We start from the raw sequence: 22,848 nt of genomic DNA, 5'->3' as shown, positions 1-22,848 counted from the left end.
CTTGTGTTGAATGTATTTCTACAAGAAAATAAAAAGCAAGCGAACATGCTGCACTGCAGCATTGAAATTCTTAGATGTTTGTGGGAAGGGAGCATGAGTAAAGTAGGTGCTGGTAAATGTTAGACATATCTTAAATAATTGCATTGCTGCCTTTCTGCCTTTTGGGTGTTCATCTGATGGTTAAACTTTGAAAGGTGCCTGAGTAGCGTGGAGGCTTCCAGCCAGTACTTACACAGAGAGTGTGGAGTCACTCAGAACTGCTGGTCCTGTGCTGTTCATATGACATCTGAATATGAAATAGAAATACAGGCTTTATTTTAATTCTGAGTCTTAGATTCCTCTTCTCAGTGCCTTGAATTGTTTAAGGGCTGAGACTCTGGGCAAAGCCTGAGCAGAACTACCAACCATTTGCTCAGTTGGCCAGCGTGGGTAAGTTGGCCACCACATTCTCTCCAGCCCAGTTGCTTTCAAATGCACATCATTGGTGTCCCTGTGGAAGTATTTCTCTGTCAGCAATATTTGCAGAGCTATGGGCACTGGTGGCTGTGTGCTTTGGCTTGTCTCTGTTCACCCAAAGTCTGCTGGAGGAGAGGCTGGATTGTGGTGTGCAAGGGTTCTACTGAGCACCCTCTCAGCTGCTGAGCCAGCTCCAGCATGTGCAGAAAAGCTTTGCATCTTAGATTTGGGAATCTGCTTCCTAGAGGGAGGAGTGCCAGTTCTACCTTTTCCCACTGTTACTTCTCTTTTACTGTGTGCTCTGAATGATGAGTGCAAGTCTTAGTGAGCATTCTTGGAAAGTTAGTGTTTAGTTTGAACCTCAGATTTCTGCCAAGTAGCAAGATCTGTTATCATAAGATGTTTGCAGATACATAGTCACTTTCTGAATACAGCCCCAGAATGCTTTATTGTGAAATACATGTCTTGAAGCTTCCATAATTCTGGCTTTTGGTACTTGTTGTGGAGAGTAGCTCCTCACACCAAGCCATGGAAACATTTTTAGTGTGTGTTAATTTTAGTTATTGAATGTTTCTACTGTGATGCTGCCGAGACATGAGTGATGGTGATGCACTGATTATCATGGCTGCACGTGTGTGCGATACCAACCACATCAGAATTACTTAGATGACACCTGAGATGTTCTGATGTGCATTGTGAAAACACTTGAGCCACCTCTGATGGAGAGCTGATGATGTCTGGTTGAGAGGATACAGTAATTGGCTTTGTGCTCTAGTGATGGGCTTTGGTTCCTCTCTCGCACACACACGTTGCTGAAGGTGAAGGGGAAGTAGTGAGGGTGAAGGAAACAAGCTTTGCAGGATTCATCAAAGCTGATTTCATGTTTAAAAGACTTTATGAATGGCAAGTTCAGAATTTTCTATTACTCCTCATTTCTAATAGGTAGTTTATATTAAAATATTTTAATAAATATGTAGAACTCATCCTAATCTATTAAAACTTTGCCTAGTTTTCCCTTTTCTGATGCATAAAAATTTGCTTCCTAACTTGTGTCTCCTTAGTGTAAAATTATTTTTCTCTTAACAGTGAGTTATACATTTAAAAATAAAATTAAATTTGAGATTACTTCAGCACTCTATAAACCTAAAATCTAGTATTCTTAGGTAGGGAGTTTAGGTTGGTTTAGATTTTTCCCCAAGAAACCCTTAGTGCTCAGCAGATCAATGTTTTTCTTTGTTTTTGGGTATTGAGATTAAAAAACAGGCTATATGTTCCTGAGTTGCTTCAAAAGAGAACAAGATTCCCATGTTTCAAACAGCACCAATTAATGAAGGCATCATTAGCAATTTTAAGTGAAAATAGGACTATAGAACTAAGCTTAATTTAATGGGCCAATGGGATTTTAAAATTAATATTGCAGTTGATCAATGTAATTATTAATATAGTGTTAATAGTCATAATGCTGTTGGGAAAATTACTAATATTACAGGAATGGGCTTTAATCTTAAATTTAACTAAAATGTGCATTGCTGTTTATTAGGAGTCACATGCAGCTCCACACTCCTCTTTGTGTAAGTCCTGTATTTTCATTTTGCTATTAGGCAGTTAAAGATTTTTGTTTAGCTGACAAGGTATTTAGGTGTAGGGTTCTTTTCTTTTAGAAATTGTATTTTCCCAGTAGTTCTTTAAATATTTTTAAAACCGAATGACAACCAAAAGGTCACAAAAATAATCTTTGTTTTCTAGATATTACAATCACTTTCAGCACCTACAAAAAGTTTAGAACAACAAGTAAATCATAGCCAACAGGGACATCCAAATGTGGTGCTGTTTAGTCAAGTGAAACTAACACCAGAGACACATTTATTGCAGCAGTCACATCAAGCACAGCAGCAACAGCACCATCCTCTCTTACACCTTCAACCTCAGCAACTTATGCAGCTCCAGCAGCAGCAGCAGCAACCCCAGATCTCCCAGCAGTCCTTCCAACAGCAGCAGCCTCACCAGTTTCCCCAGCAGCAGCAGCAGCAGCAAGTCCATCAGCAGCACCAGTTCTCCCAGCAGCAACTCCAGTTCCCGCAGCAGCCGCTCCACGCGCAGCAGCAGCTGCACCGCCCTCCGCAGCCGCTCCAGTTCCAGCAGCAGCATGTGCTGCAACAGCAGCTGCAACAGCTGCAGCAGCAACAGCAGCAGCTGCAACAGCTGCAGCAGCAGAACCTGCAACAGCAACAGCTGCAACAGCAACAACTACAACATCAGCAGCAGCAACTGCAGCAGCACCACTTACAGCGACTGCACCAGCAGCATCAACAGCAGCAAATGCAGAATCAGGCAGCACAGCACATAGCTCAGACACCTCAAGCACTACAGCTTCCAGTTGCAGCCCAGCAGCCACAACACCACCAGCAGCAGCAACAGCAGCAACTGCAGCAGCAGCCACTCTTTGGGCACGATCCAGCAGTGGAGAGTTAGTAACTATTGCCTTCTGATCCTGAAAAAAAGTAGCTAATGAAATGGGATAGAATATGAAAAAGTAATACTGTGCTTGTGGGATGGGACTATAAGAAACCCCACTCATGGCTCAGGACTGGTTTTACTGATTTTTAGGCAAATATTTAAATAACAGCTAATGATAATCCAGCAGTCTGAAAAGCACAAGAGTGCTGAGAACATTCTCTTTTTAAATATGCACTTGATACCACAAGCACACAGCCTATACTTTCAGAACAGTGTTAGTAAATGCATAGCACAATTGTTTAAATTTTTTTTTTCCTTTGGAAGAGGTGGAGGGGAAACATTTCAAACAGTATGAGAACTGGAAGGACAGCTCCAATTTTGGAAATACTAGTAAATTATTGAAGATTCAGTATCGGAAAGTTGTCACGTCTTGCTTTGAATTCTAGTAGAACTGAAAGCTTTTTGGTTGTTTTGGCTGGTGACAGGTGATATTTGTGAAAGAGGAAGTTGTCTTACATTTTCCTTCCTTTTGCCCCTTTAGCCCCTCTTCATCCAGGAAGAAAATCTAGCCTTTACAAAATCACACTCTGGGCTGAGCTGTGCCTTAAAGGCTTTCAGCTTTGAAATTTTGGATCCTACTTTTTCAGGTTTAGGAAGTTAACAGCTTGGGAATAGGAAGAGGTCAGTGTAGCAAATGTGTTCTGAAATGAACTCTTCAGACTTTTAAGTATTTAATTGTTTGTTCTTTATGTGCCAAACTATTTCAGTTCCAGAAGAGTATTTCCTACTGGGCTGTGTCTTTGCAATTGCTGATTACCCAGAGCAGATGTCTGACAAGCAGCTGTTAGCGACCTGGAAACGGGTAAGATTCTGCAGTATTTCTACATAACTATAACATGATGTCATAGTCCCTAAATTCTGAGAGAAAACATTGGAAGTACTTCAGCACTGTTCACTTATCTTTGGGCATCCTTTTGTGTAATTCTTCTGTTACAACCTAAAAAAAAATTATTCAACTGCTGCTGACCAGAAAAAGTAATAGAAATACTTTAGGTGTGCAGCCTGGTTGAATTAAGTCTTCAGTGAGAACATGAGCTAAGGAAGTTGCAGCCTTAACTATTTCCCAGTTATCTATGCTTTTAATCAGGCAGCTGTAGTACAGCAAATGTAATATAGCATCGCTGTCTATCTTTAACTTGATTGTATAAAAACATTCTTTTTTGCATTTAGTTTTGGCATTTAGTAGCCTGTGAGGTATCCACCTGAGTGAATAAGATGGAAGAATAGAGTGTTTCTATTTTTTTGCCAACTTCTATTTTTCAGAAAAATCTGTATCCTTTCCTAAATAAGAGGACTTTGATGTTCTTCAGAAACTTCTGATGGATTTTATAGTTGAATTTTCCCTACAATTTTGCATAATCAAGTAAGCTGTTGACATTTTTAACAGCACTTGTGTTTATTGCTGAGATAGAATTGAATAGTTCATGAAAAAATGTTTAATAGTTATACTGCAAAAAATAAAAAACATGAGAAGGGTTATTTTTGTTTATATCTTTTTATTTTGGGTTTTTTTCCATTTCTTCTAAAAGATAGACTTTTTGTTCAGTGGAAAGCTGCATATTTAATTTTGTTTTTTGTTTTCAAAATTATTCTAAAGCTAGCTAACAAACCTGGTTTTGGGGGGTAACTCTTCAGTGAAGTGATGCTAATGGAGGCAGTGTCCTAAAGGGTGGACTTTCATTTCAGTCTTTTTGTTTCTTCATGTGATGTGAAAATTGTTATATCCTAGAAGTTCTGGGTTTGCTCTCTTACCAGATCATCCAAGCACATGGTGGGACAGTGGACCCTACCCTCACGAGCAGATGTACTCACCTTCTCTGTGAAAGCCAAGTCAGTAACATGTATGCTCAGGTAAGCCAGCTGAGAGCCTGCACTGCTGCATGCTTTCATTTTAGCACTGGAAAGGCAGGGCTTTGCACTGTGTGCTTCATGCTTAGATAGCAAATACAGAGTTTCTCACTATGTGGGTTTTTTTTTATAGTTTCGGGTTTTTTGGGGTACAGACTTCCATAGTGCATGTAGTGGACTTGTTCCAGAGAGCACTAAGGAATATGCTGTGAGAAAGAGGAGTCTAAAAAGCAGAGAAAAACAATTAAAATCAAATGTTTGATTTGTAGAAAAAGTGTAAAATAAAATAAATGTGTATTTTGGGTTTTAAAAGCTGTTTGTGCCTCTATTCCTAGGCTTTAAGAGAAAGGAAGAGATGTATCACAGCACACTGGCTAAATGCAATCTTGAAGAAGAAAAAGATGGTCCCACCTCATCGAGCCCTTCATTTTCCAGTGGCATTTCCACCAGGAGGAAAGCCATGCTCTCAACATGTAAGAAGGAAAAGCTTACTTCAAAAGAATGCTTGCTTCATTGCTTGAGCAGTATTAAAACAGAGCTAGAAGGTGCTTACTCAGAGCAAAATACACATTTCTTTTGCCTTGGAAGAAAAGCTTCTGTTAATCTTAAGGTGCTGTATTGATGTGGTGGTGCTGCTACCGGGTCTCTCTGTGCTCTGTAAGTATTCCTGAGTTCAGAGTGCTGAGGAGTAACACCTGCCTTTATAAGTTACTCTCTTACACTGCCTGACTTACACACAGCAAGGTAGCAGCAATCCAGGCTGCACAGTTTATAGCAGCAGAGCAACAGTACATCTAACAGCATAGCCCAGGATTTTGAGAGGATTTTTGAGTGATTTTCTTAGTGAGTGCTTAGCAAATACCTAAAAATGAGGCCTGTGCTGCTAATCAGAGGGTAGGAGGTCACAGTTCCATTGCCTGTGCAATTAGGAGCTGTGGAAGTGGAATTTTGTGGATTTGAGAAACTTCATTCAGAGGCATCTTGGAATGTACTGTGCTGTATAAACCAAGATGCCAAAATATGTCTTGGCACTGGATTTCTTTGTGCTGGATGCAGACATATGGGATGATGGCCTTGCTAATAGCCTGTCCTGACCAACAGAAAAAGAAATACAGATTTGGGAAAATCAGAGTATAACAACATGCATGTGTACTCAGTGGTTAGTAATAAATGCAGTATTAAATGTAGTAAACACAGTTTTAAACAAAAGTACTGTTGCCTTTCCCTAAAGGATTTATCCTGTCAGGATTAAAGGTAATAATGGAAGATGTGGAATTACAGTTCACCACTTACAATCAGCTGGCACAGTTTATTTGGCTTCATGGCAGAGCAGAGCACAGTTTTCAGATATTTAGAGTAGAGCAAGTAAGTGTAAGCATTTTTTTGTGTGTGCCTCCATGTAAATAGCAGCAGAAGGAAGATGGCAGACCTGTGAGAAGCAAATTAGCTCTGAGCTCTTTCATAATAATGCTGTGGTCTCTGTAAATAAGAAAAAACTGACCAGAATAAGGAAAATTATTCTTCCTGAGTCAGAGCTACTGCTAGAAACCTGCAATTTTTATGTATAAACAAATCATTTTTAAATTGTACTGTTTGTATCCCGCAAGCCATGCTTTAATTAAGTGCTTACACACCATGCTGTACCTTTCATTGTAATGTAAAAAGTTAGTCATGGAAACACTTCCCATGGGAATGTTTTGTAAGTGCTAGCAATGCTCAGTTGTTTATAACTGTGTCTTTTTGTCTGCAGATAATCTCTGTGACAGGATTTGTTGACAGTGACAGAGATGACCTCAAGCTCATGGCCTACCTTGCAGGTGCCAAATACACGGGCTACCTGTGTCGCAGCAATACAGTTCTCATCTGCAAAGAGTAAGTGCTGCACTCCACAGTCCTTGCTTTGCAGGTGGTGCCTTTTGAATGTAAGGTGCCACATATGGCTCATTTTAAGAGTGTTAATTGTAATCAGTTCTGCAGTTTGATAACAATAACTTAATGATGGTGTTTCTTGAAGTAAATTACAGCACATATTAAGTGATAAATTTGGCCTTCTGAACACAGGCAGAACAAAAATAATTTCTAACTCCTCTATTTTATAATATTCTGAAGTGATGCTGACTCTTAGAGCATCCATAAATAAAATACCTTTTTTTAATACTTGTTCTAAAATGTTGGAGGAGGGAAAATTTAAATCCAGGTTTAAAGATTGCATTTACAGCAGAAACTCTCCCTTGACTGACTTGTTCTGACGAGGAGAGAATCAAAGCATTTTTTGGAGAATCTCCTCTGTCACAGTTAAAACAAACAATAGACCAATGAAGAAATACTGATATTTTAACTTTATTGTTAGAAATTGCTGTTTTTACAGTAATTTCACCATTATAAGCTGCACCATTTTGACTAAAATTTTGGTCCAAACCCAAGGTGCGGCTTATAATCAGGTGCGGCTTATATATGGACAAAGAACGAAAAGTTGCTGTTTTAGTTTGGAGGACAGGTGTCTGCTGAGAAAGGCAGGAACTTCTCTTTGAAATGGAGAATGTAAACCCCCTCCCTCCAAATTATTAGAATTTTGAAATCAAGGGGCTTTCAGGCAAAGGTATGGGAATTAGGAATAACAGTTCTTTACTAGGGAAATTAAAATAGAAATACAGTACTACAAAGAAACAAACTCCAAACCCTGACAAAGTCAGAGTACAACCTGACACCCCATCAGGCAGGGTGTTGGTAGCAGTCCCATTCCATGGTGGCTGCATCCTCCTGCAGTGACAGATGTGGCTCAGTTGGAGCAGTGCTCCTGTACAAGGTGCAGTTTCCCTCCGGAGCTCCAGTGGGGATGTGGAGAAATCCGGTTTTCCTCTGGAGTCCAGTGGAGAAAGGGCTCCCTTAGTGTCCCAAAACCTCTGTTTTTATCTTGGTAAGAAATGTTGGGCTCTTCCCCCTGGCTGGTGCAACTCCCAATGGGATGCAGTAATTTTATCAGTCCCACAGTGGGACTCAATGGCCATGAGCAGAAAATGACTGGCTGGAGGAAGGATGGGTTGTGAAAAGATAAAGAACAATGCCCTGCCTGGTTTCAATGGATGGCCCATTAGCAGAATATCTCCCACAGAGATAAGGCTCCCTGCCCCCACCCTCAACAGATGGTGATAGAACAGATACCTTTTATCACACTCTGTATTGTAACATGTGGCTTATAATCATGAAATTACTGTACTTGTTTCTTTGCAATATAAATGTTTTTTTTTTTCTTCTGTGCCCCCCAAGGGCCAGCGGGTTGAAGTACGAGAAGGCCAAGGAGTGGCGGATCCCGTGCGTGAACGCGCAGTGGCTCTGTGACATCCTGCTGGGCAACTTCGAGGCGCTGCGGCAGATCCAGCACAGCCGCTACACCGTGTTCAACCTGCAGGACCCGCTCTCTCCCAGCCAGCACCTCGTGCTCAACCTGCTGGGTAAGGCTCACAAGCCTGTTTCATCAGCAGGGTGGTGTTTCCTCTGGTGGAAGTAACTTGGCAGTGGAGTCATTTTTGTTCTGTTCTCTGTTCCCTAGATGCTTGGAGAGTCCCATTAAAGGTGTCACCAGAACTTCTAATGGTATGTTGGATTGTTGTATATATACAGCTGTTTTGATAAGATCATTCCTTGCCTGTGCTGAAGCTTCTGGTTGTACTTTTTGCTTATGTTCTGTTTTATTTTGAGGAATCTTGAGAAATAATTTTTTGCAGAATTAAGGAATTTTAGTGGGATATATGGAATGAAGTTGCTGTTGACCTTGGGCTAGATGTTCCACTCTTCAATTTTTACATCAGACCATTAGAAATGGCTTAGTACTTTTTAAATCAGTACCTAACACTCTGTAAATGAGACCACATAAGGGTTTTTAAGGCAGAACACCCAAAATCAGTAAGAATTTTGTTAGAATATTGACTGAATTTTAAGTAATGAGTTTTAACTTCCATTAGCATAATGTAAGTTCAGGGTAGAGCTACTTCATATCATCTCTGATACATATTTATATGTATCTCTCTTATGATATGTGCTTATCATCTCTGATATATATGAACTATAACCTTGGACATATATACCAGTGTTTTAGAATTTTAAAATATACCATGCATTAAAAAGTGTAATTGAAAACCCTGAAATATCAGCAGGATTGAACAATGAAAAATTGTACCTTGAAAAACATACAAGAGAAGTAAATTTTTGTCATGAAGGGTATTCTGCAAACTGTGCAAAATGTAAGTTTTCTGCATATTCAGAATAAGCTGCAGTTTCCATGTCAGCTGTTACATCTATCTCATCTATATTGTATTGTAAATTTACTTCCCATTTCAGACTTATACTTGATAATTTTTCACAGTATGTCTTGATGGAGGTAAATTTGTACTGCATGTGACTTTCAGATAACGTTTTATATTGCACAAAAACCTTTTGCTGCAGCACTTGTTTGGATCTCAGTCGCTTTTTGAGTCCTCAAAAAAGAGGTGCTTAGTAACTCTCAAAACACATTTTGTAGCAATGTTTGAAATGGGGATTCAGGGCACTGTTGCTTGAATACCTTTCAGCTCTAGAAATAGGCACTGCTGTTTTCCTGACCATTAGTTTGAAACGTTCTTATTACAGACCCTTGTAGATTTGTTTCATGGGCTTGTAGGAAAGTTGCATTTTAAAAACTAAATGCTTTTAAAAACTTGTGGTCATCATATTTTCCTGAAGAAGGAAAATATTCTGCTTTTACAAAACAAAAAAGTCCTTGGGATGATTCAGTATGCAGTATTAGTATTTAAAATAGCTTTTAACTAAGTCAGTTTTGGTTTTGTTACCACCACCCTTTGCATCCACACTGCAGTTGAGCTCATGTTAAAACTGGATACGTTCTTTGTGTGGGTCAATCACTTCAGGTTTCTGTTTTTGTTTTGTCTTGTGTAGCAAATGGAACCCTCAGGGTTTGGATATCTAATTTAGTATCTCCACTTCGGTATTTTGATGGGGACCCTTCTTGCCCGTGTGAAGTGGGAATTTTGTGACTTGGATTGAAAGGGGCTTCTGGAGACAGTCTAGTCCAGCTGCCCACACAGGAATATGGTTTGATAACAGAAAATGCTGGGCATGTGAAACTGTCAGGGAAGACAGGATACTTCACTGCGTTCACAGTGGGCATTTCTATTTGTCTTGGGGTTTGGGTCCTCTTCTGAGGATAACTGTCTTGTCAGATGCTATTGATGCCATCTACCCCTTTCATTTTCATAGTTGAAATGTCTGTCAAAACGTGAATGTGTGCACTTTTCTTTCCAGCTGCTCATACTATGGGCTGTCTAGCATAAAAATGCCTGGTCTGGGAGCAGGGAGCAAACCCCTGTGGCTTGTTCCTCCCAAAGGAACATTCTCACAGCAAGGTTGACACAATCCTGCCTGTCTTTCTGGTCATGTGCCTCTAGCGTTCTTCATTAAATTTCTGGTATCAATTTGAAGGTTAAAAAGAGATAAATGTCACACTCTCCTGAACCTGAGAGCTGTGGTTTCAAGTTACTCAGACCAAGGAGATCCTAAAAGCTACATTTAATCACCTCTGGGCACATGCTCTAGAGGCTGATCTGGTACTGGGGAGGAGGCACTTTCTAGCCAGCTGCTTTTTATGTAGTTAGGCAACTTGAGTTTCAAACAGTATTTTCTGACATATTGCCATTCCATGAAATTTAGCACTAGGAAGAATATTGTAGCCTTTTTGTACTCAACAAATGGACAGGCTTTTTATTCTCTTTCTCATTTAATTAATTGACTTTTCCATTGATAATTAGCAGTATTATTTAAAGGGAAAAAGTCCCACATTCTTTTATTTGGTAGGCACGTTCAGGGTTACATAAATTTGTGGAGCTTTGGCTGATGCTCAGCTTTGCTCTTGGGTTCATTGTGTAAAAGCAGTAGGTGCCCCATGTATTCAGCAGCATGTAATTTTTGTTTGTGATTAATTCAGGATAGAATTTTTGGTTTTCCTGCTTAACACAGATCTAAACATGTAACTGGTCTGATTTCAGGGTGTGAGGTTGCCTTTGAAACCAAAGCAAAATGAATCCAGTCTTCAGCCGTCTTCCAAAAGAGCAAGGTAAGAACAGCGAGCAGTCAATGCCTGTGGTCCTTAACCAACTTCTGTTCCTCAGGAGTGCCAGCTGCCCATCAGCCTGCAGCATCCTGTGTCCTGCTCAGTGAGATAACTGTCAGTGGGTTTTGGATGTTGCCAGTTACTCAGCTGGCAGGAATAAAACAGTAACTAAGAGAGTGAAGTAGTAAGAGAGTTGGGTGAATGCAGAAAGAGGAGAATGTCATGTTCTCTGTGTGGTGATTTTTTCTTCAGAAGAAGTTGTGCCTAATTCTCATTTATCTATACAGAAGTGTGTATATCTAATTCTAAAATTGCAGTTCTACAGCCTTAGGCCCAAAGTCACATTCTGCTGTTTTTCCCATATTGTAGGATTGAAGACCTGCCGCCACCTACTAAAAAACTCACCCCTGAGCTGACACCCATGGTGCTCTTCACAGGATTTGAACCTATGCAAGTGCAGCAGTACATCAAGGTGATTTTCAGCCTTATCTCTTTGAACTACATTCAAACATGGACAACTTTTTTATGGATGTTAAACTTCTGCAAAGACTTGATTAACATATATCTGGTGGATCAAATCACTCCTTACTGACCCTGAGATTAGAGTAGGTTTATATGAAATGTGTTTTATTTGGTAACTGTTCCCCTTTAGTCAGCCACTTTACACTACTGTGCTACTTGGTTTGTCTTTCTATAGGACTGCTTTAAAAAGCAAGAAAGCTCTTTCCACATTGTTTCTAAATCAGCAAATTTCATGACTGAATTTAGGTGAGAAAAATAGTAAGAATTGTACTGGATAAGACCCAAGATTCTTCTAGCAGAGTTGCTGTCTGTAGTGCCAAATGCTTCAAAGACAGCTGATGACAAAGCTTATGGTAGGTGTGAGATAAATTCCTATGGAGGTTTTGTTCTGTTCCCTGATAAAGCTGTACTAAAACATAACTGTAAATAATTTATAACATTCAGATAATGAGAAGTAAATGAGGTCTAGTCCGAGTCTGCTGCTTTTTTTTAGAAATATGCACTTTGGTGTCCTCAAAAATATATTTTCTTCGTTAAACCTATACTTGTTTTTGGTTCAGCATTGGAGATTTTTTCCCTAGCAATGTATGCATTTGAAGCTGATATTAAATATTTTGGGGCATAAAATGTTTTTCAGAGTATCCTATAAAGTTCCAATATGAACTTGTCATTTTCTGTCATCTTGATACCAGGTTAATTATATAGATAATCTGTTTTGGTAACAGCTATGGCTCACAAATTTAAAAAATCAACTTTAGCCACAAAGCTTGTGAAGTTGAATGTAAACCTGTCAGCATTGATATTAATAAAACTCTGCAGAGTTTGGATACCTGACTGTGGCTGGATATTCCTCATCTTCTTGACATGGAGGGGTAATCTTTGTACCTGTATAGTACAATGGTCCCTTCCACATCAGAGTGGAAATTTTGCAAGTTCTGCACTCACAGGTAGAAATGCTTGAGGTGAGCATAGAAAAGCAACCTTTGTCTTTCAGAGGGGTACAATGTACTGTTCACAGGGTGCTTATTGCTAGGAAGGAGGTGAATAGTGGAGAGAGAGGTTCAGTGTCATTGAATAATATTTTTGCGAGTCATCTTTGTGCAAACCATCAGAGCATGATAAAGAAGAGCTAAAAGCATTGTCCCTGTCCCATGTACAGTAATTTCACCATTATAAGCCGCATCATTTTGACTAAAATTTTGGTCCGAACCCAGAAGTGCAGCTAATAATCAGGTGCAGCTGAAAAGTTGCTGTTTTAGTTTGGAGGACAGGTGTCTGCTGAGAAAGGCAGGAGCTTCTCTTTGAAATGGAGAACGTAAACCCCCTCCCTCCAAATTATTATAATTTTGAAATCAAGGGGCTTTCAGGCAAAGATATGGGAATTAGGAATAACAGTTCTTTTCTAGGGAAATTAAAATAGAAATACAGTACTACAAAGAAACAAACTCCAAACCCTGACACAGTCAGAGTACAACCTGACACCCGTCAGGCAGGGTGTTGGCAGCAGTCCCATTCCATGGTGGCTGCATCCTCCTGCAGTGACAGATGTGGCTCAGGTGGAGCAGTGCTCCTGTACAAGGTGCAGTTTCCCTCCGGAGCTCCAGTGGTGATGTGGAGAAATCCGGTTTTCCTCTGGAGTCCAGTGGAGAAAGGGGCTCCCTTAGTGTCCCAAAACATCTGTTTTTATCTTGGCAAGAAATGTTGGGCTCTTCCCCCTGGCTGGAGCAACTCCCAATGGGATGCAGTAATTTTATCAGTCCCACAGTGGGACTCAATGGCCATTAGCAGAAAATGACTGGCTGGAGGAAGGATGGGTTGTGAAAAGATAAAGAACAATGCCCTGCCTGGTTTCAATGGATGGCCCATTAGCAGAATATCTGCCATGGAGATAAGGATCACTGCCCCCACCCTGAACAGATGGTGATAGAATAGATACCTTTTATCACACCCTGTATTGTACCCCAAGACAGTTGCCGACACCCAGACGTGTGGTTTATAATCAGGTGTGGTTTATAATAGTGAAATTACTGTAGTCGTCATTATGAGAGCAGTAGAGTGCACAGGCCTGCCAAAGACCTCCTAGGTCTTCTAACCTAACCCTCAGGCTTTCTTGCTTTGGGACTCCCAAGCACTCATGCAATAAAACCCCCTGCTCTGTTAAATATTTATGCTTATAGATATTGGTGTGGGTTTTACTTATTTGTGCAAAATGTTTTTCATAATCAGGAATCCAGGGTGCACAGTTACTAAAGATGTCCAAATTTTTTTTCATCCTTGAAATTTTTATGAGGGGAGCACTCTTTATATCTAAGATCTGTGGTAATCTGATGTGCCTCACCAGCCCATTCATTGTGTAACTCATCCCTTCAGATAATGACTGGCTTAATTGATAAGATAGCAACTGTGAGGAGCTAGTTTGAGTTTGGTGGCTTAAACCAAGGAAAAGGGAATAGTCGCTCAGTGTCATCAAAAATGCATGTGGATTATGTGTTTTTCATGAGGTGCTTTTCTATTTAAAGAAAAGCCTAGCAAAATTAAGTTTGCTATAGCTACAGTGTGTACTGCACCTTCCCTAGAAAAGAGAAGAATTATTATATATTGTTATTATTGCTTACTTAAAATTCCATATCCTGTTTCACTGAAAAATATTTTGACTCGTGTTTTACAGTTAGTTCCTTGCTTAAAAAAACACAACCCAAAATCAAAAAATCTGCAGAAGTGGGAAATAGTTTTCAATCTTGCCAGGTGCTATTTATGTCTGCAAATACCTGGATTTTCAGTGGCTGTAAATTCTGTCAAAATTAATCAACTTGAGTAAAGGAATCACTGTAACACAGAAATCTACATTTACTGTTTCATTAGGAGCTTAGTTTTATTTGCTGTGATGATACAATATTTAATACTTTCTTTTCCTCCATTTTTTTACAAGTATTCCACTCTGACTTGTGTTCTGTACAACTTTCAGAAACTGTATATCCTTGGAGGTGAAGTAGCAGACTCTGCCCAGAAATGTACCCACCTAATTGCCAGTAAAGTGACCCGAACTGTCAAGTTCCTGACAGCAATTTCTGTAGTCAAGCACATAGTAACTCCAGAGTGGTTAGAAGAGTGTTTCAAATGCCAGAAATTTGTTGGTAAGTTAAATTAGTATCAATTGTTATAGTAAAAGGTTCATTGACAACATAATTAAAAACACTTTGTTGTTTTGTCTCCTGACTTCAGTGTTTCTTACCAGTTTTCTAAAGAGTTCACCTTTTGAAAGCAGAAATTTTAGTTCTGCAGCAAGTCTGATTGTCATTGTTCACACCTCTTGAAGAATGATTGTCAGAGTTTTTAAATAATGATATTAGCAGCTAGTTTGTATTCCACTTGAGTTAGAAGGTTGTGTTAGTATGGGTAAGCTAAGCTGTCACAAGAATTACGTGTTTTGTTTTTTTTTTTAAATCAAATTCTCTCTCAGCAGAACATTTTATTTTATTTAGTTTTCATGTGTTCTAATACAGTTTCTTTCCCTTAAATGAAGGAAAAACACACTTAGAAAGTTTGCTTTAGGGTGATTAAATGATTGGATATTGTTAAGTGTTGTATTTCTTTCTTGTGTAGCCATTTTGTAGATTTTTACCTGTGGCTGCATTATTTTTTAATTCACCCTTTCTGAAAGAGTGATTATTTGGTTTATGATAGTTTTGTGCTTATTATATAATTAGTTTGTAAGAAGAAAATGTATAACATCACTGGCTAACCACCATAAGGACTTGAATCTGTGGATAATTAACTAATAAACCAGCAAACATTTATAAAAATCTCAAGGAGACAATTTACTTACTTCAGCATCAGTGAACTGAGAAACTGATTAATTTGAAAACTCCTGGAAGATGAAGAAACTTGGGATTTAGGATGATTGTTGTGATCTAGTTTTTGAAGTACTTTACCGAATTTAGGGTTGATTTGTAGCTAATGCCCTGGTTCCAGTTTTGTACCTGCTATAATGATGGAAAATACGACAATTGTTTGCAAAAATTGTCTGAATTGTTTATTTTGTCTTTTGGGAGAGTATGAACACTGTCTCTTGGAAGTTGTCAGAATGGTCTTTATATGTTCTCTGTATAATTTATTGGTTTTGGTTTTTAGACTTGGGGGTTTTAGATTAAATTGGATTTAGAAATGTGTTTGACATGGCTTTTGTGGAAAGATAAAGACTGAAATTCCGCTCCTAATAAAAAAAGACGAATTGAGTGAATAACAGGGCAAATGAAACAATTCTTTCTGTTAAGACTGTGTGAGTACTCAAAGACAGTTTCTGGGCTCCCATAGGTGGTCACAGTAATTTGAATTTAAACTTAATCCTTCTGCTTGATCATTCTCCTTTGCAGAGAATCAAAAAATGAAAATTTGCAAGTACCTCCAATAAGTTGGAAAAAGGGACTTGATAGGACAGTGACTGTTGTTAGGTATGCAAGTGTAAAACAGTTGAAATCTCCGAGGATTTATTTGGTAGTCATCTTTGTAAGAAACCTAATGGAGAGGGATATTTTAATCATGTTAAATTCTAGTAGGTGTCGGCCATTCAGAGCCACTCTACCACCAAGATGTTCTGCTCAGATTCCTTCCTGGGCCTTGGAGATGTTTGTGTTTTGTGTGCCACATCATAAGTCTTTCTTTTTCAGATGAGCAGAACTTTGTGCTCAGAGATGCTGAAGCTGAGGTGCTCTTCTGCTTTAGTTTAGAGGAGTCTCTAAAGAGAGCACAAGTAGCTCCACTCTTCAAGGTATGCAGTTTACCACAGCATTTAAATATTTGGGAGGTTCTCAACCTAATTTTTTCAACATTGGGACCACTGAAAGCAGTAGATCAGGCTGGCATATGACATGAAACATTTGTTAAAAATGTTTGGTTTGTTTTTATGCCTGTTTCTGCCTAAGCATCACTGGGGTGGATGTAAACCCTCTGAATGACTGGGTCCTGTAGATGTTAACCAAACAGTCTCAGTAAATTTGCTCCCTTCCAAAATCTAGAACATTGCTCTGCTACTTGTAAAAGGAAGGGATTTATGGAAGGGACTCTCTTTTCTTTGTTTTCTCTTTTCTTTTTTACACCAGCCTCATAGTCAGAGCAGTTGCCCATAAAAATAGGAGTCTGAGAGTGAATTTGCCCTTCAGCCTGAGGGACTTCTAGTGTGACTCTCCTTGGAGACTGCACTTTCCACCAGGCTGTTTGCTAGGATGGTGCAGGATGTTTTCATGCCTCTGGTTAAAATGACATTACAGTCCAGAGAGGTATCTGGAGATCTGAGTTGCTAAAGATTCTTCAGCCTAACTGAATTACTGTTTATGGAGGTAAAACACCCAAACCAGGTGGTTTTTTTTGACCTGTAATGAATAAGAATCTGTCTCTTCCGTTACATCTAAATGCTACATTTTGCTCTCAGTTTTACAGATTAAATAGCAAGGTGTTTTCTGGTTTTTTATTCCTAGCTGATAAGCAGATAATCTACTTTGTGATCTGACCACCTATCTCAAGTAGTAGAATAACTTTTGTCAGGAAGTAATAAATTGGCTGTTAGTTATTAGGTAAAAGTTCTTTTGTAGCACTTGAGATGTCCCTGTGCTCAATGAAGCGAGGAGCATTGTTCTTATGTGTCTTACCAAGCTGCAGTTGTTATTTACAGATGTGAAAATAGACACACCTGCAGTGTTCAAATTTACCATAATTGTACATTTGCCCCTCTGTGGGAAACATCAGCAATAATTAATGACAACTCATCAGCTGATGAATCTGTGTCCATAAGCCCAATCCTCACAGTTTACACTGCCCTGTTGTATAAAAGAAGTGTCACATGACGTTAAAACTTGTGTTACAGAAACCAGATAACATAATAATGCTTTTTCTTGTTCTTCTTTTTCTCTTTTTAGGGAAAATATTTTTACATTACACCTGGAATTTGCCCCAGTCTTTCCACCATGAAAGCTATTGTGGAGTGTGCAGGAGGAAAAGTATTATCTAAACAACCTTCTTTTCGAAAACTCATGGAGCACAAGCAGAACAAGGTGTGTTGAGTGTTGCTTTCTAAAATTTAATTATAATACCTTACCATGGTCTTCTGAACTTACCATTGCTTTCTCTCCTTTAGAGTTTGCCAGAGATAATCTTGATTTCCTGTGAAAATGACCTTCATTTATGTCGAGAGTATTTCGCACGAGGCATAGGTACGTATAAACTTCTGTTGTGATTTAACACTATAACTCTTACTTTGATTTTTTTCTATTTCCCAATTATTATTATAATACAAATACAGAGATCTTTTGAAGCTTCAGACACTAATGGAGGAATAGATGGACTATCCTGCAAACTGTGGAGAAATCCAAGCCAGCTGTTTGCTGGATATGTCTAATGGTTATTTTATAGGCAGATCACCATAAATTGTTGAATCTAGCAACAACTGAAACATCAGTGTGTTACCAACATTATTCTCATCCTAAATTCAAAGCACACTCCTGTACCAGCTCCTAAGAGGAAAATTAACTTGAACCAGGGCACCATCTCAGTATTCATCAATTGAGTTAGGGGTTTTCACTTTATTTATTTTCACTTTAGTGTAGAGCCCCAAGAAGTGCTGTAGTTAATAACAGTGCCAGGTGTGAGGGTTGATGGCAGAGCTGTGGTAGTGGTGGCCACAAAGGTCCAGAACAGCCCCTCCTGACAGCTGCAGCATGAGGCAGAATTTCTGTGTGGGATGTGAAATGTATGAATTTTGATATTTCCAGATGTCCACAATGCTGAGTTTGTCCTGACTGGAGTGCTTACTCAAACACTGGATTATGAATCATATCCTTTTTGTGTAAAGACATTCTGCTGTTTAGGGGAGTATGGTTTTTCTAAAAGATTTTCTTAATTAGGAACTAATTAATTGTAATTTTTTAGGGTATGTTATGTTTACTTGGTAGGAGGGTAGTTTAACTCCCAAGAAGGTAGATTAAATTCAACATGGAATTACCTTTTAATGGGAAATACTTCAAGGGAGGAAGAAGGCAGGGTGGTCACAAAGGAGTAGTAAATATTAGTAAATAGAATAAATTAATAAATAGCAGAATATTAGGCAGTGAGAAAAGAACTTCCCACTAAGGGAAATACTTGGCACAAGTTACTTTCAGATGAGAAAAACAACTTTGTACTGAAGATTATTTACCCTGTTTGACAAATGCAGTGGGGGGACCAGTAAGAGCTCGTGTATTTATGCATTTTTTTTATAGAAATTGTATTTTGCTGTCATTTCTTACAGTTGTTCTTCCTTAACAAGCTTACATATAAATTTACTTGATGGATAGTAAAATGCCTTACTGCTCCAGGATCCCTGGAGCATTATACTTAGCTCTTCAGCCATTGTACAAAGCAACTAGAACTTCCTGTGGATGCTGTTTTCCAGCTGTTTTCCTAGGGATGATGAGCAGTTTAAAGCAGGAAAGCAAAAATAAACTGCATCTTTTTTAGGATGTGTAATTTTATTATGCTGAAACATAATTTACTATGTTTTGTATTATACTACCATTTTAAAAGAGCCCACTTTAGGTATGATGAGCCCGTTTTTAAGCATTTTAAAGTAAATTATGGTACTTCAGCCAAAAGTGTAATTTGGATGTAAAAATAAAAGGGCTTGCTATCTATTAAATTATGGATGTTGAAGATGAAAATGTTTTGTACTTTATTTTTATTTCTTATACTCTATTTTCTTTTATATTGATACTTTGCCCATATTTGAAATAAATGTACTTTTAAATGTTTTACTCTATATTTTAGTGGTCGTTCATTTTTTTGAATACTGTGCAACAATGGCACTCTGGTAAGAGTAAATTACTCAAATCTTTTTCCAAGCAATGTGAAATTATTTTAAGCTTATTTTACCAGGTATGTTTTAATATATGAATCCCAGTACTTTAAAGGGAAATCGTTGTAAATGTATATATGTGTTTTTACTGAAGCAGAGAAGCAGCTTGCATATTCCACTGTTGTGATAACTTTTTGTTTGTATAGTGAGTTTTACTAAATAAATATTAAAAAAAACAGTCTCCTGAATCTATATGCAGTTGTATTTCCTAAAACACACACAGCTCTAATAATCTGATTTGAGCATTTTATCACTTTAGATTCCAGTAGATGAAAAAGTGATCATAAAAGCATTTTGTTTCTTTCTGATCAGCAAGACAGTTCAGCTCAGATGCTGTACAGACAAATGAATATCTGCACACCCCATCAGGGAAATTACTGATTTCAGATCTCTCTTGTACTGTGCTTACAGTGTAAATCCAGCTGGTGCTTGGATTTACTGCTTGTGTTGCCTTTCTCCCAATACCTTAGTTGAGCAAAATGCTTAAGTGAATGACAGATTGCTGCTGTAGGATCACAGTGGTAGTAGATGTCAAGATGAGTGAGGTCCCACAGAGGTCACTGTGTGCCTGTTGCCTTTTATTGCTGACTCTGGTTCCTCAGCTGTATCCATGTCCTGAGCTGCTGCTGTGCTTGGCTTTTCTTTTGGGAGCAGTGGGGAGCTGCATGAGGAGCACAGCAATGGTGACATTTCTACCAGTGTGACTTCTGGTAGGGTGGCAGAGTGGGGTGAATGGGAATGCTGCACTCTGGTCATGAATTTTTAAGTGAATGAAAGGTTAAAAAGGTGTGGTAAGGATGGGAGGAAATGGTACTTTTTTCACAAATGCCATTTACTTATGTCAGGGTTCTGTGTTTATTCTTAGTGTGATTTGAGCTCTCTGAGGTGCAGCTTCCTTTTCATTATGAGACAGATGAAGGAAAAGTCTGTAATGTGGAGACCTAAGGCTGGAAATTAATGATATGATTTTATACTTTAAAAAACAGTAAAAACAAGGAGGTAATGCAGTGGAGTTAATTGTTGGTTGATGAGTTGTGGTACAAATGACTTAAATTGTTCAAACATGTGGACCTGGCAAGTCTGGTCTCCCTGGCAGTGGAGGGAGAGAACATCTCTGAAACCTGACTCCAAGAGCCCTGCAGAGACACATCTCTCAACAGTTCAACAAAGTAGTTCAGTTACCTAAATCTTTCAGAACACAGAAGATTAATAAAGTTAATCCCACCCTAAATAATGTTGTAATACCTTGCATGAATACTATTTTTTACTGGAGAAATAAATGTATCTTTTTTCTCCGCTTAATACTGAAATGATCTAAACCTGTGTTAGTTTTTGCATGGCTTGAGGTTTCATTGTATTTGTTACCAAGTGACAGGCAGGTTTTTGAGTGCCTTTCTCTTTAAAACAGTTATCAGCTGTTGCAGCATTCAAAAGCTATGTGGCAGTTGTGTGGTGCACAGAACTTGAATGCATATTTATACCTGTTGAGCATTCTGTCTGCCTTCCCAACGATGTGTTGTCCTACCAAGTGTAAAATGCTGCTTTCAGAGAGACACACGTGTCAGGAGGCAGCTCACTTGTGCACAAAATCAGACTCAAGGCACCTGGCATTGCCCCACTGGGTCCTAGAAGCTGAAGAGGACCTGGTACAGCAGCTTGGTACAAGGTGAGAGCCTCGCTGAGGGAGAGGCAGAGGGAAAACAGGTTTGGATGTGTTGGCAGTTTCAGCCTCAGCAGTGTAGACTGCTCCACTCCATAATGCTCATGAGGAGTTCTTAGCCTTTGGTAGGATTGGCTTTCTCCACATTTTCCACAATGAAACAATGATGGGGATATGTAATACCTTTGCCAAAAATTGTTAAGAGTTAGAGATGTGAATGCAATAGCATCTGCAAGGTAAATTTCCTTACAAAACCTGTCCAAAATGCTGTCACATACTGCATAGAGAAGCTTGAAGAAAACCAAATGTGATCATGGAACAAATGAACCCCATGGGAAACATGAGTGATAATGCATCTGTTTCATCATCAGTGAAGACAGTGTGTTTATTTAGCCAACATACAAGTATGACTGATTTGATTAACCTTTCAATTAGAGTGAAAAACACAACCTGCCAAGAAATAGTCTTTCAAGAGCCACAGGAGCTGTCCAGAGCCAACTGGCTTGCACAGATGTTACTGTGTGTGTGATTAGGGATAGAGAAGGGGTTTGATGGAGTATTCTGCTACAGCATTGCTGTTATGAACATGATTTCACCTTAGTAGAAGGTTGTAACACTTGAGTGTCTGTTTGATCCCGTGCTCTGTATCAGGGGGAAAAAAAAGTACCTTCTCATATTGTCACAAAAGATCCAAATGCAAACTACAGAACTTGTGTTTTGCAGAAAATCTGTTCTGATAAAGTGGTTATTTAAAGGTAAAAGTAGAATATGTCTAATAGTAAAAGTGTTCCATCATTTTGGGATGTGTTGGAAGTAAAGCCCACATGTTCTGTTACTTTTTTTTGCTGTGAGTCATCAAGTAGAACTGTGGAACAGATTTCCAGAAATGCATCTGGAGGACCTCTGGAGGTTAAGTGCTCAGTGTCTCAAAGGATGGAGGTGCCACAAGCTCTGTGGGCATTTTGTTTCTGCATTTTGCTACCCTCAAGAAAATAAATAAATTACCTTTGTATTTAGTCAGAAAATCCATTGTTCACAAGTGGCTGGTGATGCTCGTTTCATCCCCACACACCCCCAGCAGAGTCTGGCTCTCACCTTCCTTTTGTGAAGCACAAGAGGCTCCTCCAGAGGGATAGGAATGGTTGAGAAGCTTCCTCATTGGGATAAAGGAGCTTTCCCTGGAGAACTGAGCCCTCAGGAGATGAGCTCTTCAGAGGGAATTTTAACCTGCATAATCTGTATGCAGACAAGTGTGAAGAGTGAGGGATGCTTGGGAAAATACTCCCACTTTCACCAAGAGTGTGTTATTTTTCTGATCCTTGAGCAGTGTTTTGTCAGGATACCAGGCTGGGTGTGCCATGGAGGAAGCATCAGTAACAGGGAGCACTCCAGATCAGACACAGCTTTGAGTGGGTTTGTCCTTGTGGCAAGCTACACCAAAAAGAAAAAGAGTGTTTTAAGCTTGAGAGGCCAAATTTTATTAGTATGTCAACCAAAGGACTTTTAAATGAGGCATCTCTATCAAAGAGATGGAACTGAAGTTTCCCTCCCTGCTTTTTGTGTCTTTATAGGACAGATTCTCATTTAATTCCCTTAACTTGGAATGTTGTGGGCAATTGCACAGCCCTTTCTGGTGACAGGAATTTTCTCTTACAGATACTGCAAGCATCTAAATAAGCAAATAGACATCCTCACCAATTTCATGGCTTTTGGGATTTGATACTTAATAAACTCACAGCTTTTTATTGACAATAACTACGTCATACAGTCACTTGTTGACTTTGTGAGAGAAGATAGAGAAATGTCTTTGCCAGAAAAAAAAAATCTAAAAATGAACTGTATTTGTGAAGGCTGGATTAA

The 22,848-nt window shown here is 39.0% G+C and overlaps 1 protein-coding gene across 1 annotated transcript in view; it reads left to right on the top strand.

Annotated features, from left to right (window-relative positions):
- PAXIP1 (PAX interacting protein 1) overlaps positions 1-19,506 on the top strand; it is a 32,489-nt gene extending 12,983 nt beyond the window's left edge. Inside the window, exons 7-21 of the mRNA XM_033072845.2 lie at positions 2,203-2,923; positions 3,681-3,775; positions 4,729-4,824; positions 5,157-5,294; positions 6,572-6,693; positions 8,089-8,273; positions 8,372-8,415; positions 10,860-10,927; positions 11,294-11,396; positions 14,412-14,580; positions 16,114-16,214; positions 17,359-17,493; positions 17,577-17,652; positions 18,211-18,271; positions 18,749-19,506. Of these exons, the coding sequence (XP_032928736.1) occupies positions 2,203-2,923; positions 3,681-3,775; positions 4,729-4,824; positions 5,157-5,294; positions 6,572-6,693; positions 8,089-8,273; positions 8,372-8,415; positions 10,860-10,927; positions 11,294-11,396; positions 14,412-14,580; positions 16,114-16,214; positions 17,359-17,493; positions 17,577-17,652; positions 18,211-18,271; positions 18,749-18,764 (2,130 nt within the window). The 3' untranslated portion in view covers positions 18,765-19,506. The remainder of the gene's footprint in view (positions 1-2,202; positions 2,924-3,680; positions 3,776-4,728; positions 4,825-5,156; positions 5,295-6,571; positions 6,694-8,088; positions 8,274-8,371; positions 8,416-10,859; positions 10,928-11,293; positions 11,397-14,411; positions 14,581-16,113; positions 16,215-17,358; positions 17,494-17,576; positions 17,653-18,210; positions 18,272-18,748) is intronic.
- Positions 19,507-22,848: the final 3,342 nt, after the last annotated feature.

This window comes from Catharus ustulatus, chromosome 1 (assembly GCF_009819885.2).
Source record: "Catharus ustulatus isolate bCatUst1 chromosome 1, bCatUst1.pri.v2, whole genome shotgun sequence".
Taxonomy (NCBI): Eukaryota; Metazoa; Chordata; class Aves; order Passeriformes; family Turdidae; genus Catharus; species Catharus ustulatus.
The sequence above is the reverse complement of the archived record's forward strand: the minus strand, read 5'-3'. Positions and strand labels throughout refer to the sequence as shown.